Below are 15734 nucleotides of genomic sequence, written 5' to 3'. Positions count from 1 at the left end.
TGTTTTGATCCACTTCATCTATCTTTATACATCTTGCTGGCAGCAGACAGTGCAGTATGACTGCTGGCCATTGTCATCTCCTGGCTGCTCATTAGAAGACGGTGCAGTATGACTGCCGGCAGGACTGAACTGCCATGAGACGAAACTTAAAAGGGAAATGACCTGGCTGAGTCACTCCCATGTTTGCCCAGGCGCCCCTGACCAACCTCACCGAGGTTGGCTAAAAGAGCACCCTGGAGTACGGCGACAATGGCTACCAGTCATACTGCACTGTCTGCTGCCAAAAGGCACTGAGCTGCTGCTGTGTAGCAATGCAGTACTGCATCTGCCAGCACCCAGGAGACATACGGTGACGCTGAGCTGAGCGGGCTCCATGGCGTCTGCACGGGTAACCCAGGAAAAAAGGCGCGAAACGATTGTCTGCCATTGCTTTCACCGAGGGAGGGAGGGAAGGGGGTGCCTGACGATATGTACCCAGAACCACACGCGACAATGTTTTTGCCCCATCAGGCATTGGGATTTCTACCCAGAATTCAAATGGGCGGCGGAGACTGCGGGAACTGGGGGATAGCTACCCACAGTGCAACGCTCCGGAAGTTGCCGGTTGCCTCGGTACTGTGGACGCACTCCGCCGACTAAATGCACTTAGAGCATTTGTGTGGGGACATACATAATCGACTGTATAAAAACGCTTTCTACAAAACCAACTTCTATAAATTCGACCTAATTTTGTAGTGTAGATACACCCTAAGTAGGCCAGACACAGAGAGGGAGAAAGAAAGTACTATTATCCTCATTTTCCAGACTGGAAATTGAGGAACATAGAAGTTAATTAACTTGCACAAGATCATACAGGGAGTCTTTGGCAGAGATAGGAATTGAATCCAGAATGCCTAGGTCCCAGCCCAGTGCCTTAACTCCAAGATCATCCTTCCGCTCAATTACTAATAGCCACAGTCATTCTAGCTAGACAAAAATAGAAGGCATATAAATCCTTGTGCTACAGTGCATAAGGCTACCTTACTTGAAAAAGGTTAAGAAGAAATTCACGTTATGAACCGCTATTCCACAAGTGTTCACTATAGGGTTTGTTGCAGCTTTGTCTAAAAACTTCAGGTCACAATCAGTGAAAGGATATAAAACTAAATGGATTACTGGTCTATTTCAGTATGGCAATTCTTATGTGTCTATTCTATTGTGAAGCTGACAGGCCTACACATAAAAATTGAAACCCAAAATTGTGATTTTAGGAGGAAAATACTTTTTTACTGTGAGTTAAAGTCTAACCTTTCTCCCAGATTGTGTGTGTGTCAAAAAAATGCTGTTCAAAATTGACCTGCTGCTGAGTACCAAAATATAAAGAAGTTATAAGCATCTCTCTGTAAAACACAAACCCTCCCTCTCTGGGCATGGCTGAATGAACATCTGATTGGTGTATTTGTATGATTTCAGTTCCAATCTTTTTCTAGCTTTGTATTTTTGAAGTTATTTTTGTATTGGGAGTTTAGGATGGTTGAGATAATGTCTGTGGACTATGACCTCAAATATCCCAAAATACGTATTAACCTATCAGTATATTTTTGGACCTGTGGACTTTCTGAGCCCAAAGTTACAGGGATGGGGAAGTTCTTCATTTGCATGAAGGTGACCTAATCAGACCCCACTGGGTGATGCCAGTGATGTTGCGAGTGCCCCATTTTGATTCACTAAGAAGCTCCTGAGAAGGTTTCCAAAAAGGAGGAACCAACTACATCACCATGTTCAAAAATTGAATGAAAGGAAGAAGTCTCATTACCGGTCTCTAGCTATGCAATGCCACAATGCCTGATAAAGAAGTGGTGACACTGGCAAACCATCTAACCTGTTGTCATAAATATAAAGGGAAGGGTAAACCCCTTTAAAATCCCTCCTGGCCAGAGGAAAAATCCTCTCACCTGTAAAGGGTTAAGAAGCTAAAGGTAACCTCGCTGGCACCTGACCAAAATGACCAATGAGGAGACAAGATACTTTCAAAAGCTGGGAGGAGGGAGAGAAACAAAGGGTCTGTGTCTGTCGGTATGCTGCTTTTGCCGGGGATAGAACAGGAATGGAGTCTTAGAACTTTTAGTAAGTAATCTAGCTAGGTATGTGTTAGATTATGATTTCTTTAAATGGCTGAGAAAAGAACTGTGCTGAATAGAATGACTATTCCTGTCTGTGTGTCTTTTTTGTAACTTGAGGTTTTGCCTAGAGGGATTCTCTATGTTTTGAATCTAATTACCCTGTAAGGTAGCTACCATCCTGATTTTACAGAGGGGATTCCTTTACTTCTATTTCTATTAAAAGTCTTCTTGTAAGAAAACTGAATGCTTTTTCATTGTTCTCAGATCCAAGGGTTTGGGTCTGTGGTCACCTATGCAAATTGGTGAGGATTTTTACCAAACCTTTCCCAGGAAGTGGGGTGCAAGGGTTGGGAGGATTTTTGGGGGGAAAGACGTGTCCAAACTATGTTTCCCAGTAAACCCAGTTAGAGTTTGGTGGTGGCAGTGGATATTCCAAGGGCAAAGGATAAAAGTAATTTGTACCTTGGGGAAGTTTTAACCTAAGCTGGTAAAAGTAAGCTTAGGAGGTTTTCATGCAGGTCCCCACATCTGTACCCTAGAGTTCAGAGTGGGGGAGGAACCTTGACACCTGTGTACAACCCATAACAACTTAACAAGAGGCATTACAATTGTATCAGGACAATTCACTTGTATGTGAATATCAAAGAAACGTACTAGACCAGCAATCACTAACCCATTCATTTGTAGTAATAGAAATCAAGGGTAGATGCTAAATGTGTTTGTCTGGGTACCTGTACCCTATTAGAAGTTTACCAAATTAGATTTTAGATATTAAATCCTTTTCATGTCTTAATTACCTTACATTATGTATGCAACTGTGTTCAGTTAACCTTAAGATCAAAGATGTGAGACACTGCAGGAAGTTAATAATATTATCTAATTGTCCTCAGCTTATCTATCCGTGTTATAATGAATGACCGGCTGTTGCCTTATGGTGTAACTAGATTACCTAGTATGCACAGGAAATTGAATGTTAACTTCAAAGTGGTGGGTCAGTGTGTCCTCAACAAGGAAGAATCCTCAGTCACATGCTGTGCTCAAAACACTTGACAGCCTGACAGCCAGCTATAAAAGTGAAACCTCTGGCCTGGTCCTGCATCTCTAGTCTGCTGAATTTTAAACAGGGAAAGTTTAAGCCATGGGATTGAGATCTTCCAAGTAGTTATTTGGAATACCCTGGAAAATGCATGGAAAGACTCTAGCAGACTTTACATTTAAACTGCATTTGTATTCTAATCTTTTGGGATGATTCCAGAGATTTTTGCAAGCCAGCAGATTCATCCATCACTGCCACAAATCTGATATAAGGACCTTGCAGGCATTTGTAATGTATATAATCTTTTAACTATTCAATAACTCTTCTTTTCTTTTATTAATAAATCTTAAGTTAGTTTACTAAGGATTGGCTGACAGCATGATGTTTGGGTAAGATCTGAGATACATACTGACCTAGGGATAAGTGTCTGATCCTTTGGGATTAGTAGAACCTCACATATGGCAAATTGTTTTCGGGAACAATTTCGGGTTTTCAGGAACCTCTCACTATATTAGACCTGTTTGCCTAGATGGGAGCCAAGGGCTGTAATGCCTAAAGGGGACTGTGTTTGCCTTCTTGTTAACCTGCATGTTGCTGCAGGAGCTCTTTTGATACTGGTTTGGTGAAACTAATTACAGAATAAACCTCCAATTTTGGGGGATTGTCTGCCCTGTTTCTTGCAGTCTGCCCTGAGTGTGACATTCTCAGTGTGGCCTATCCCAGGTATCCAGTCTCAAAGACCTATGCTACCTCCACTCTTCTGGCTGGCCACCAAGGCGTAGGAGTCCAACATACAACATCTATATCCTCATTGTCTAAATGACCACAAACACATATATTTCATGGGTTACGAACTGTATACTTAATCCTGAGAAATGTTATTTGTCATTGAAATATTATATGTAACAAGATGTCCCATCCTGAGTTATATTGGAATGGTCATAAATACAAAGGGAAGGCTAACCACCTTTAAATCCCTCCTGGCCAAAAGAAAAACCCTTTCACCTGTAAAGGGTTAAGAAGCTAAAGATAACCTCGCTGGCACCTGACCAAAATGACCAATGAGGAGACAAGACACTTTCAAAGCTGGAGTGGGGGGGAAACAAAGGGTTCTCTCTGTCTGTGTGTTGCTTTTGCCGGGACCAGAGCAGGAATGCAGGCCAGAACTTCTGTAAAGAGTTAACAAGCAATCTAGTTAGATATGCGTTAGATTCTGTTTTGTTTAAATGGCTGATAAAATAAGTTGTGCTGAATGGAATGTATATTCCTGTTTTTGTGTCTTTTTGTAACTTAAGGCCCTTTCCCGGTTATATTTGTTAGATGCTTGGTGGTGGCAGCAATAAAGTCCAGGGACAAAAGGTAAAATAGTTTGTACCTTTGGGAAGTTTTAACCTAAGCTGGTAAAAATAAGCTTAGGGGGTTTTTCATGCAGGTCCCCACATCTGTACCCTAGAGTTCAGAGTGGGGAAGGAACCTTGACAGGAATGTTTTATTGTATCTATGCTGGAGTGAGGGGAGAGAGATCAGCTACTACTTAACCACCAATAATTTGGGAAAGCTGTCAATTAATTAAAATGATGATGTTTTTGTTTTAAATGACTTAGGTCCTGAGTTGTGTTCTGGCACTGACTTACAATGTAGCTTTGGGCAAGTCATTTAGCTTCTCTCTGCCTCAATATCCCTCATGTAATACCTATTTGACAGTGGTGAAGAAGTTTAGTTAGCATTCGTAAAGTGGCTTAAGATCCCCAGATAGAAGGCACAATGGAACTATTATAATGAAAATACTTGCTCTTACCATCTTCATATAGTTTCAGGAGTTTTGCCACAAAAGGTTGATCTGCATTCTCCCCTTCTACTAAAACAAATTCTCCAAGTAGTATACACATTTCTGTTAGACTTCTTTCTGATTTAATCAAGACCCCCCTAGAAAATGGAGGTACATATAGATTAACAAATTCATTTCATATTCTTTACAGATCAGAGACTATCAGGTTAAGTCAGTCAGTCAGATTTGGATCTTGTTCTTGCCCTCTTGCCAGATCTCCTTGCAAAGTCCATGCATATGTCTCCTCCTCAAATGTTTCAATTCTTTTCACCCACAACAGCAACTAATGTAGGTAGGTCAGAATCCATGAGTAACCGGACAGCTAGCTAGCTTTCATGCAAGCCATGGAGTTACATCAGTGATACTACCAAGGAATTATCAGAAACAAGCCCCTGCCCTCATCCCATCCCATCCCATTCCCCCCCCCCTTTTTTTTTCCCAAGAGTCACAGACTTACATTTTTATAATCCCTTTTATCCCAAAGAATACAAAGTGCTTTACAAACTCAAGCCCACACCACAAGAGTCACTTACCTCCGCCAGTGAAATGCAGAAAATACAACAGCACAGAGCATATATATAAACTGTTTAGGTTGGAGTGTTGAATACCTTATCCAGTTGCCAAGAAGTCTAATTTACAATGCAAGAGCTTTGTGGCCAGAGTCTTGTTTGATGTTTACAATATCATACACGGCAATAGCACTGAGCCTTATTTGAGATGACCGTTTTCATAAGATATTGCTTATGCTTATTCCAACCCTGTTACATATACCTGACACAAGTGCTAGTAATACAGTTAGTTGTTACTACAGCACTTTTGTCCATGATTACTCTCTAAAAAAATGGCATGTTTCTTTAGGAGTCTCTGTCTCAGCCTAAAATAAATATTATTTACCTATATTGAAAGGTCTTCAGTTGCTGGTCTGAGCTCTTTGCTCTTCCAACCCATGAGTAGATGCGCTTGCATTGCTGTCTTGTATTCATGATTTCTGCGGCGAGATTTTAGAACGTATCAAATTAATTTTGCTGGTGAATGCAAGTAGTGTTGTCTAATGACCAAAGCAACAAACTGGAGTCAGTATTCCTGGATTCTTAATTCCTAGCTCTGCCACTGATTCACTGAGTTATCTTGGGCAAGTCACTGGACCTCTCTATGCCCAAGCTTCTCCAGCTGTCAACTGAAATTATTACACATTTCAGAGGTGTTAAGAGAATTAGAAAAAAATATTTAAACTGGGTGACTAAAGTTAAGCACCTAGATAAAGAAGTCTGATTTTAAAAAGTGCTGAGCTTCCAGTGATTTCCATGAGACAGAGTGCTTAGCACCTTTGAAAAAAATCAAGCCTCTTATTAGGGTGCCTAACATTAGGCTCTAAGTTTGAACATTTTGTCCTTAACATTTTATAAAGCACTCTGAGCATTCCAGTGAAAGGCATTCTGAAAATGCCAAATATTTATTTTTACAGACCAGTATTTTATGTAGTAGGGCTCAATACCCATGTGGTAAAATTGTAGAACCACGTGATAACTGCACCTGAGAATGCCCAACTTGCACCCTCTTCACTAACACATCTCCACCAGGACCACTTCTAACATTCAAAACCTCTGAGCCACTCAAACAAATCCTAATGTGTGATTTCTCCCCTCTGATTATACTGGTTCAAGGTTCAGAACCAGTAATAGTCATTTCTGTACCCAACAGTAGCACATGAAGGTGGGAAAAACTCTCCTTTCCCCCCAACCAGCAATGCCCTACTGAGAAAACTCAACCTCTCTGGTACTGGAAAGAGAGAGGATGCAGAGATTTTTAATAGCAGACTGTCCTTGGACCCTGCACTGGGGCCTCTATTTTTCATATCAGCAGCTGGCTAACAGTGATCTGATAAATATGAAGCACCCTTGTAGCTGCTGGAAATGAGATATACGTGTTTGTCTTTTCACCCCTCTCCAAAGTCACTGCCAGGATTGAAGGTCCTTCTTCTGTCTCTCACCAAGATCCTCCTGACTGTTGCAAGCAGGCCGTGAGATAAGGACCATCTAGTCCTCCCGAACTCCCTTTTCTATATCTTCCTCCCCCACAAATAACTCCAATGCCTGCTTCTGCTGATGGCTCAGCTTTTTCCCCAAGAGCAGTAGAAAAATCACATGATTATTATTTATGCACTTGTTGTTGGGCATAGTCCTTGACAGTAGCAAAGAGGACAAACATAAATCTAGTCAATTTCAAAAGAGTTTAAAATAGTTTAAGGTATTACAATGGCCTGAGTACCACCACGATTTATGCTTTTTACAACCACATTAGATTGTGAGCTCTTCCTGTCTGGGATCTATCTCCCTATATCTGTATAGCATCTAGGACAATGGGCCCATTTGAAATGTTTTTCTTTCTGTTACTGTGTCAAAGACCCACACAAACACAAGAGGAAACTGAAATTTATACAAAAAGAGCTGCCAGGCCAGAAGGGACCATCTGATCATCTCGTGGCCACTAAACCCCACACATTTACCCATGTATTGAATCCAATAACCAGGATTAAACTACAGTATTATAACCCTCAGGAGACTGAACTATTGTGTGCCACATGCAAAAAACAGAAGAGACTGAGGTATACCAGTGCCCAAGACTCCTGCAATGGCAAAGAATTGATATGCTGAGATATACCCAGAGCCCTGAAAAGAATTTTTTCTCTAGTCTGTTACAAACAACACTTAAGATTACTGTAACGATAGAAGATAAAACATTTTCAGACTCATCCCTTCAAACTCTGCAGAAATTGATGGTGTGGGTCCACCAACCACCAGAAATTGATATATTTAAAGTCTTCTGTTCAAAAAAGGCTGGTTTTGGTCCAGATCCCACAATTTGCTGCACTCATGCAGACTAAAGTACCAGTAAAATCTTTTCAAACACAAGAAGATTTTTAAAGTAGTTTTTTTCTGAAATACGCTATTCACAGAACCCTGACAGCATGGTGCACTTAAAGGTTTTATTTACACCCAAGGTCTGTGACCCATAACCATCTTCCCCAGGTTATTTAGGGTATAGCTACAATTTAAGTGCTGCAGCTACACCACTGTAGCATAGAAACATACTACAGCAACAGAAGTTTTTTTTTTCCTGTGGTTGTAGTAAATCCACCACCTTGAGAGACAGGGGCTAGGTCAACAGAATAATACTTCAGTCACCATACTGGAGTTTTCAGTGGGGGTTAGATCAACCTAATTACTTTGCATCAGGTGTGAAATTTTTCACAGCCCTGAACAAGGTAGCTAGGTTGACCTAAGATTTCGAGATGTCAGATTTATGCAAGACACGAAAAAGCACCAGGCAGGGCTCCAGCCTCGGTTAGACTTGAGGCTTGTCTACATGAAAATTTAGGCCTTGTCTACACTTAAAATTTATATCTATATAGCTACGTTTCTCAGAGGCATGAAGAATTCACATCCCAGTGTTGTAGCTATGCCAACCTATCCCCCAGCGTAGCAGCTAGATCACGAAAGAACGCTTCCATCAACTAGCTATTGCCATTTGGGGAGGTGGACTACTTATAGCAATGGAAAAAACCCTTCCTTCACTGAGTGGAAACTCTATGGCGCTATAGGGCAGTACAAGGCTTAAATTCAGCTGTGTGGGAGGGGGTCTTGGGGCTTTAGCCCTATGGGGGGGTGGGGGGGAGGAGGAGTTCCGGTAAATATTTTCAAACCCACAGCAGAAGGCCAGATGCACCCCCCACTCCACCTTCCGGGCGAGGCTAAAGCCATGAGATCCCTGCCCCTGCAGCCTGGGGCCCCGAATGTGTGTGTGGGGGGGGGGGAGGTGGAGGTGTGAGAGGCTCCAGGAAATAATCTCTGAGAATTTAAACCCTGACGCTGCGAACCCTGACGCTGTGTACCACTGTAGTGCCCATAGTGTAGACGTGGCCTTAGTTTGCAGCAAACTGTGGCGTAAATCTAGGCAACCATGCCCTAAGTGTCCACATGGAGATCAGTTCCTTAATGCGCTTTCATCTGCCCTGCTTTGAAACTGGAGTCGATTAAAATGCACCAGGGAACTTTTGCAGCACAGCAGCACGCTCCACATGGACACTTAGGGCGCAGCAGGTTAGATCTAAACGCTTGCCTAGACAAGCCCCGAGCGAATGCTAGGCAAAATTCCAACAAGTAAGGATTTGTCCGCACTGGAAAATTAATCCGGATTAAGGGTGGGCGTGAATTTAAAGCACAATAATTCTAGAGTAACGCCACGTGTAGACAAGGCCAAAGTCACAGCTGCTGTTTTCTAAGCCAAGGAGGTGTCAGACTGGGGTGGGGACCTGCCTGGGCCATTGCCCCCCACCACTGAGTCCCCCAGGCAGAGGCTCCCTAGGGACCCTATAGCTGAGGGAAACAAAGGGAGGGAGGAAGCAGGAGCAGCGCTCCACGGGGTTTCTACCAACCGCCACCGTGGAGAGAGGTCAACAAGCCGGGCCTGCTCCGGCCGCTCCCAGGGCTCTCCCCCCGAGCCTTCCCACAACGGGGGACCCCGCGCAGCATCCCCCGCTCCTCACCTGCTCAGCCCCAGGCCGGCTCGGTGGCTCGCGATGACCAAGTCACAGGATAGAATTTCGCGCCAAACCCAGCTGCAAGCTCCGCCCACTCCCCGCGCGCGGGAGCGAGCGAGCGAGCGCGCCCTGCCGCCATCTTGGTTCCAGGCGCAATGAAGCCCGTAGCGGGCGGGTTGCCCGAAGCTAAGATGGCAGCTGGCGAGCGGCGACAAGACAAACTCCTCCCCTCCCCCGCGCCGCGAGACAGACCCGGAAGTGAAGCGAGGGATCTCGGCGGAAGCGGAGTCGTTCTCCCCGGAAGCGGAAGAATGTGCGCGCCTTGGTGTTCAAGTCCGTTCGTTCCCTTTTCCTCTCGGTCCGGCCATGGCGAACCGGACGGTGAAGGACGCGCACAGCATCCACGGCACCAACCCGCAGTACCTGGTGGAGAAGATCATCCGCACCCGCATCTATGAGTCCAAGTACTGGAAGGAGGAGTGTTTCGGCCTCACTGGTAGGGGGGCCGGGCCGGGCTGGGCTGGGCTGGGGGAGGTCGCGGGGGAGGAAGCTGGGCTGGAAGGGCCAGGGTAGAGGCGGCGGCGCCCCAGCCTGCCCGGTGCTGGGGTTTCGGGGGGAGGCTGGTGGGGTGTCGTCGGCCCCATCCGCATCCCCGAGCCCAAGCGCTGGAGGGGGCTCTTGCGCGGGGTCGGCATGTTGGGCCCCTGATGTGGGCGCAGGCGGTGACCCAGGCTGGCAGAATCCTTCCTAGCGCTTACCAGCCCGGGCACCCCCCCTCTGCTCTGGTGAGGACCCAGAGGCCTGTTCCCCACCCCCGCCCCGGGCAGCGTGAGTCGGCCAAATCCCCCTTCTGTGCTCTGCCCCGAGCCCCGCCAGGGCTCTAGAAGGGGTGATGATATTCGTTAAGAGCTGACAACGTGCTTAGCTCTAGTTTAAAGCCTGTAAGCTTTGGGTGGTTCAGCTGTTTCCTTTCGTAACCCCCTACTCTAGCTGAGCTGGTGGTGGATAAAGCCATGGAACTGAGATATGTTGGTGGCGTTTATGGTGGAAACATCAAGCCTACACCATTCCTCTGCTTGACCCTGAAAATGCTGCAGATCCAGCCTGAAAAGGACATCATTGTTGAGTTTATAAAGAATGAGGATTTCAAGTAAGCAGATGTTGTTTTTCCTTTAGCTGTCATATCAGAGACACAAACTGAAAGCAAACAGGAAAAGAATGGGTAATATAGATAAAGTGGCTTGGAGTGCCAGGCTTGGCTGCAGTAGGAAGCCAGTTAATAGTCTTTCTCCCATGCATTGTTCATAGTAGAGTCCTCTGGACAAATCATGCATTTCTCCATGCCTGCTCTCCAAAAATGTGCTCCACACCATGCAAGTTTCCCTGTCACAACTACTCATCTCAGTGACACCATTTCTCCTTTCTACCATTACACTCACTTGTGTTTAAGGTGATCAGATTCACCTGTTTCCTCTAGCATAGTGATATTCAGACCTCAGTGTTTCAGGAGCCAAATTAGTGATCAGCATTACCTAAAAGAGCCACAGTAGTGTGAAGTCATTGTTTCATTTACTACAGTATATATATTCATATTTAAACAGTATGACAGGAAATATTTAATTTATATATTCTCACAGTAAAATGACTGACCCAAGTATTATCATATTAACAACTGGAATTGGTTAATACTTAAAACAATGTTTTAATATCATGTGCTGCAAAGAGCCACAGGAGAGGCATTTAAGACTCAGTCTGAGTATCACTGGTCTAGCATTTCCTTCAGCTGCGAGACTGATAATGCAGTCCCTGCATGTGCAAAATCCACATAGGGGCTTGTGGGACTGGATACTAAATGAGAAAAATTGAGCAGTCTCCCATATTGTGTTTATTGTACTAAATCAGTCTGCCTCTGAGAAAGATGTAGAGTTTTAGATTATCTGTGCAGAATGATCAGATTTGTAAACTACTATGTGACATTTTGTGTTCCAGATATGTCAGAATGCTTGGTGCATTGTATATGAGATTGACAGGCACTGCCATTGACTGCTACAAGTACCTTGAACCACTGTACAATGACTACAGAAAAATAAAAAGTCAAAACAGAAATGGGGGTATGTATGAATTGCTTATGTAACCAGCGTTAGGTACTGCAGCATAGACTGCCTTTTATCAGGAATCTAGACGTCTGCAATGCTAATTGTATACTTTATCAACATAGGCTAAAGTATGTGGGGGAAGAGTATCTCTCTGGTATATTGCTTTTGTATTTATTCACTGATTACTGCTGTTCATTCACTGATGCTAGACATGCTACATTGCCTAGGCAGTATTAAATCAGCTGCCTTGATTCTGTGTACGTGTCTTCAACTTGTTTGTTTGTAACAATGGAATTGATTTTCAGTAGACAAGGGAAGAGAGGTATGACCAGAGCACAGAATTGGACCTCAGGAACTTTGGAATTTTAGCTCTGCCATGATCTCCTTATCTATAAAATAGTTTTAATAATCTTCCCAGCCCTTGGGACTTTGAGGATTAGTTTTATTCAGCACTTTGCATGGAATGACTCACAAATGTTAAATGCGAGTAACTAGGGTAAAGGTTTCAGAGTAACAGCCGTGTTAGTCTGTCTTTGCAAAAAGAAAAGGAGTACTTGTGGCACCTTAGAGACTAACCAATTTATTTGAGCATGAGCTTTCATGAGCTACAGCTCATGAGCTACAGCTCATGAAAGCTCATGCTCAAATAAATTGGTTAGTCTCTAAGGTGCCACAAGTACTCCTTTTCTTTTAGGGTAAAGGTGACTGCTCTAAATACTAATTATTTTTCTTCCAGAATTTGAGCTGATGCATGTGGATGAGTTTATTGATGAACTCCTTCACAGTGAACGTGTGTGTGATATCATTTTGCCTCGACTGCAGGTATGTAGGCTGGTAATCAATGCCTTGTTAATGATAGCACATTAGGAGCTTTCTAAATTACCAGCTTAAGGGCCTGTCAAGTGCAAAGTTAGTCTGATTTTGATGTACTGTATGTTCGTATTTGGATTATATAAGATGAAAACTTGGTGTTTCTCTTAGAAACGTTATGTTCTGGAAGAAGCGGAACAACTGGAGACTCGGGTTAGTGCTTTAGAAGAAGATATGGATGATGTAGAGTCCAGTGAGGAGGAGGAGGAGGAAGATGAGAAGGTTTGTGAATTTTTCTGTTATTTTAAAGAGATATTTACTTTTGGTGCTGAAATCTCTTATGCAGTAAACTGCTCTCAGATGATTCTAACTGAAGTGGGGAGGCCTGACCTTTACCTGTAGTCCTCACATGAGTGGAGAAGAAATCTTCATGTACCATGCCAATGGAAATTTTCTTGGTCATAAAATAGCAGCAAAATACTCTATTCTTCAGGATTATTCTTTGCTGAACTCTACTAACTTGAATCTACTCTTTCCTATTTAAATGGATTCCTATAAAAAAATTATCATCTTATGATGGTCAGATTTTTTTAGTTTGTCCATTTTGATATAGTTTTTTGGAGGGTAAGAGAGAAGCAAGATATGGGTTGCCTTAATTTCAATGTATGTGTATACCACACAATCATCAAAGCCAGGCAGTTTCATTTTATTTAAAGTACTTTGTTTGAGTAGAAGCTACTGATCTTTGAATGGTTGCTTGGTCATCCTGGTTCATAACTAATATGAAGGTCAGGGGATTCTTACAAAATTGTATATTTTTGCAATGCTTTCAGCTGGAGAGGGCACCTTCCCCTGATCATCGCAGAAGAGGCTACAGAGACCTAGATAAACCCCGCAGATCTCCAGCTCTGCGATACAGGAGGAGTCGAAGCAGGTCTCCAAGAAGGTGATGTATTTAAACCATCTTCTTTTGTTATAAACAGTTTCACCCAAAATAATATTTATCTGGTGATGTTTGCAAAGCATTAAAACTGTTAGTGAGTTGTGTGAATGCTTCACCAAAGTTCTGAAAAATCCATCCACTCTATTTTTTCCTTTTTAATTCACAGGCGAAGCAGATCTCCAAAGAGGAGAAGGTAGGAGAGTTATTGCTTTAAAACTGCATTATAAAAATTGTTTAAAATTCAGTTGTCTAACAGTCTTCTTCCTACTAGCCCCTCCCCACGTCGGGAGAGACATCGCAGCAAAAGCCCAAGGCGACACCGGAGCAGGTCCAGGGAGAGGCGCCACAGATCAAGATCTAAATCTCCAGGTACTCTAGTGCTTATTAGTGACTTATGGCAAGCGTGTCAGCAATGTACCTGGTGGTGGAAAAATCTAGTTCCTGCTGTCAGTTAGTAAATATGTTTAGCTTATTAAATGGCTCAAGTTGTATAGTTACACTTTGCAAACTGGTTTAATATGTGAGATTGCAATGTAAGTTTGTTTATTTTTCAAATAGCTCTACCACTAACTCAGTATCTATGAAGAAATTTTAAAGTTAACTGCCCACTGAGGACAAGTGTTCAGCTATTCTTTGACATTTTACATAGGGTATTGACACAGACTGCGTTAATGGAAATGGGGAATTAAACATGTAATTGTTCTGGTCATGATTACCACACAAGTAATTTACCTTTTATCTCAACAGGGCATCATCGTAGCCACCGACACAGAAGCCATTCTAAGTCACCTGAAAGGTATAGGCTAGCTGTCTTATTTCTTAAAGATGTCCGTTTATGTGAAAGTGTCCCTCCAAACAAATACAGGGGCTTCTTTCTTTACAATGAACCTGAATTTTTGAGATTTTTCACACCACTTTTAGGGGTACTGACTTCTCATATCACCTTTCTCCTATCATTGGTCTTTTAAAGCCAAGACAGCTTGTGGGGCAGCTTTCTATATTAAGCATGGAGTGATGCATCCTCAGTGCCAGTACTGGAATTATAGTAACATTGTTTGTCCTGCATAAAACAATGTACAATTTCTGTTGTCTCAGATTATCTTTAACACATAATGACATAAGTAATTTTGTTACTGTTTCAGATCTAAGAAAAGCCATAAGAAGAGTCGGCGAGGGAATGAATAATGGACTAAATCCACTAGGCAGTTTAGGGACCTTGAACTATAATGTTTGTAGATAGTGACCTATTTACGTTATGGAACAGCAGGATATGTACTGGCTGCTTTGGCAGTCAGATTTTTTTTTAAATTTTCCTTCCAACCACCCGTTTATCCCCTTCTTGTAAAAGAGCTTTTTTTTTTTTTTTTTTTAAAGGCAGGGAAACTTTTAATGTACACTATTCGTTTATCCTCCTAGTAGAAAGCATTTCTTAGTGGGAGGATGGTTGTTGTTTTTAAATGGCTTTCTTGAAAGCCAGTGTAAAATATCATAAGAGCAAGATCAAGTTGTTTAAAATACTTTGTACATTTTTTAAAATTGTTATTAAATGCTCTTGTTCCTAAACGCCACTTGCTGTTTCCATATTACTTTGTTTGTATTCATTTACACAAACACTGCCAAATGAATTGAAAGAACATTTCTATAAATATTTTTGTTATAGGATTAATCAGCTATTTGGTAAATCTCCTTCATGAGACAAACTATCAATGTGTAGCAATGCTACTTGTTTGTATGTTACATTTTTGGTGATAGTAGGTCTGTATGTGTTGTAAGCAAAGTATATCAGTAACCATTCAACACTGAATACACATTTAACAAGCAGGTGGAGTCAAAGTGGCTACAGCATGCAGAGCTCAGAGTTGCAACCCTCAACTCTTATTTACTAAGAAATTCTAGTTATTAAAAACCCCTCAGTGTTCTAGCCTAACAAATCGCATTGCTTTTTTTATACTTAAACCATTTTTATCGTAACATGTTAAATAAATCAAGCATACAAACAGCTAGTACACTTCTAATACTAGCTTCCAACTCAGGAAATTGGGCAAGCGTTAGCTCAAATGGGCAACTCAGTCTAATGTAGTAATTGACTACAGTTATGTGCATAAACTGTTCATATCATTTGGATCAAAGTTTAGAGAAACAGTTTCAAGTGTATAGTTGTAGGAGTATACAGTCCTTTCTCCCACTGATGATCTGAGTGGCACAAAGTTTTGAGTAGAACAACTTGAGGTTTGTGAATAGTAACTGAAGTCTTAGTTGTCATTTATTTGGTACATGACTGTCACATTCAGCATCACTGGGAGGAAAGGCTTCACTGCATGATCCATCCTTTATTCTTCCTCTGTGTGTCTGTTTTTCCTTTTACACTTTCTTCCCAGT

The 15734-nt window shown here is 42.4% G+C and overlaps 2 protein-coding genes across 2 annotated transcripts in view; one reads left to right on the top strand and one right to left on the bottom strand.

Annotated features, from left to right (window-relative positions):
- ORC1 (origin recognition complex subunit 1) overlaps positions 1-9646 on the bottom strand; it is a 35549-nt gene extending 25903 nt beyond the window's left edge. The window contains exons 1-3 of the mRNA XM_077824776.1: positions 9513-9646; positions 5861-5954; positions 4937-5064 (exon numbers count right to left, since the gene is read on the bottom strand). Coding sequence (XP_077680902.1) covers positions 4937-5064; positions 5861-5949 — 217 coding nt within the window. The 5' untranslated portion in view covers positions 5950-5954; positions 9513-9646. The remainder of the gene's footprint in view (positions 1-4936; positions 5065-5860; positions 5955-9512) is intronic.
- Positions 9647-9809: 163 nt separating this feature from the next.
- Positions 9810-14923, top strand: PRPF38A (pre-mRNA processing factor 38A). Its single transcript, XM_077824973.1, has 10 exons — positions 9810-10002; positions 10497-10656; positions 11496-11617; positions 12339-12424; positions 12584-12694; positions 13246-13358; positions 13522-13548; positions 13627-13724; positions 14103-14151; positions 14498-14923. Exons 1-10 carry the CDS (start codon positions 9873-9875, stop codon positions 14538-14540), a joined length of 939 nt encoding a protein of 312 aa, XP_077681099.1. The 5' UTR covers positions 9810-9872; the 3' UTR covers positions 14541-14923.
- The last annotated feature ends 811 nt before the right edge of the window (positions 14924-15734 follow it).

This window comes from Eretmochelys imbricata, chromosome 8 (assembly GCF_965152235.1).
Source record: "Eretmochelys imbricata isolate rEreImb1 chromosome 8, rEreImb1.hap1, whole genome shotgun sequence".
Classification (NCBI taxonomy): Eukaryota; Metazoa; Chordata; order Testudines; family Cheloniidae; genus Eretmochelys; species Eretmochelys imbricata.
This window is presented reverse-complemented; position numbering and strand designations above follow the sequence as displayed.

Bases quoted from the DNA above. Each gene is read 5' to 3' on its own strand.
- PRPF38A (XM_077824973.1), top strand. From the start codon at position 9,873: ATGGCGAACCGGACGGTGAAGGACGCGCACAGCATCCACGGCACCAAC. The intron at 13,359-13,521 runs GTGATGTATTTA...TTTAATTCACAG, and splicing joins CGAAGCAGGTCTCCAAGAAG to GCGAAGCAGATCTCCAAAGA. The intron at 14,152-14,497 runs GTATAGGCTAGC...TTACTGTTTCAG, and splicing joins CATTCTAAGTCACCTGAAAG to ATCTAAGAAAAGCCATAAGA.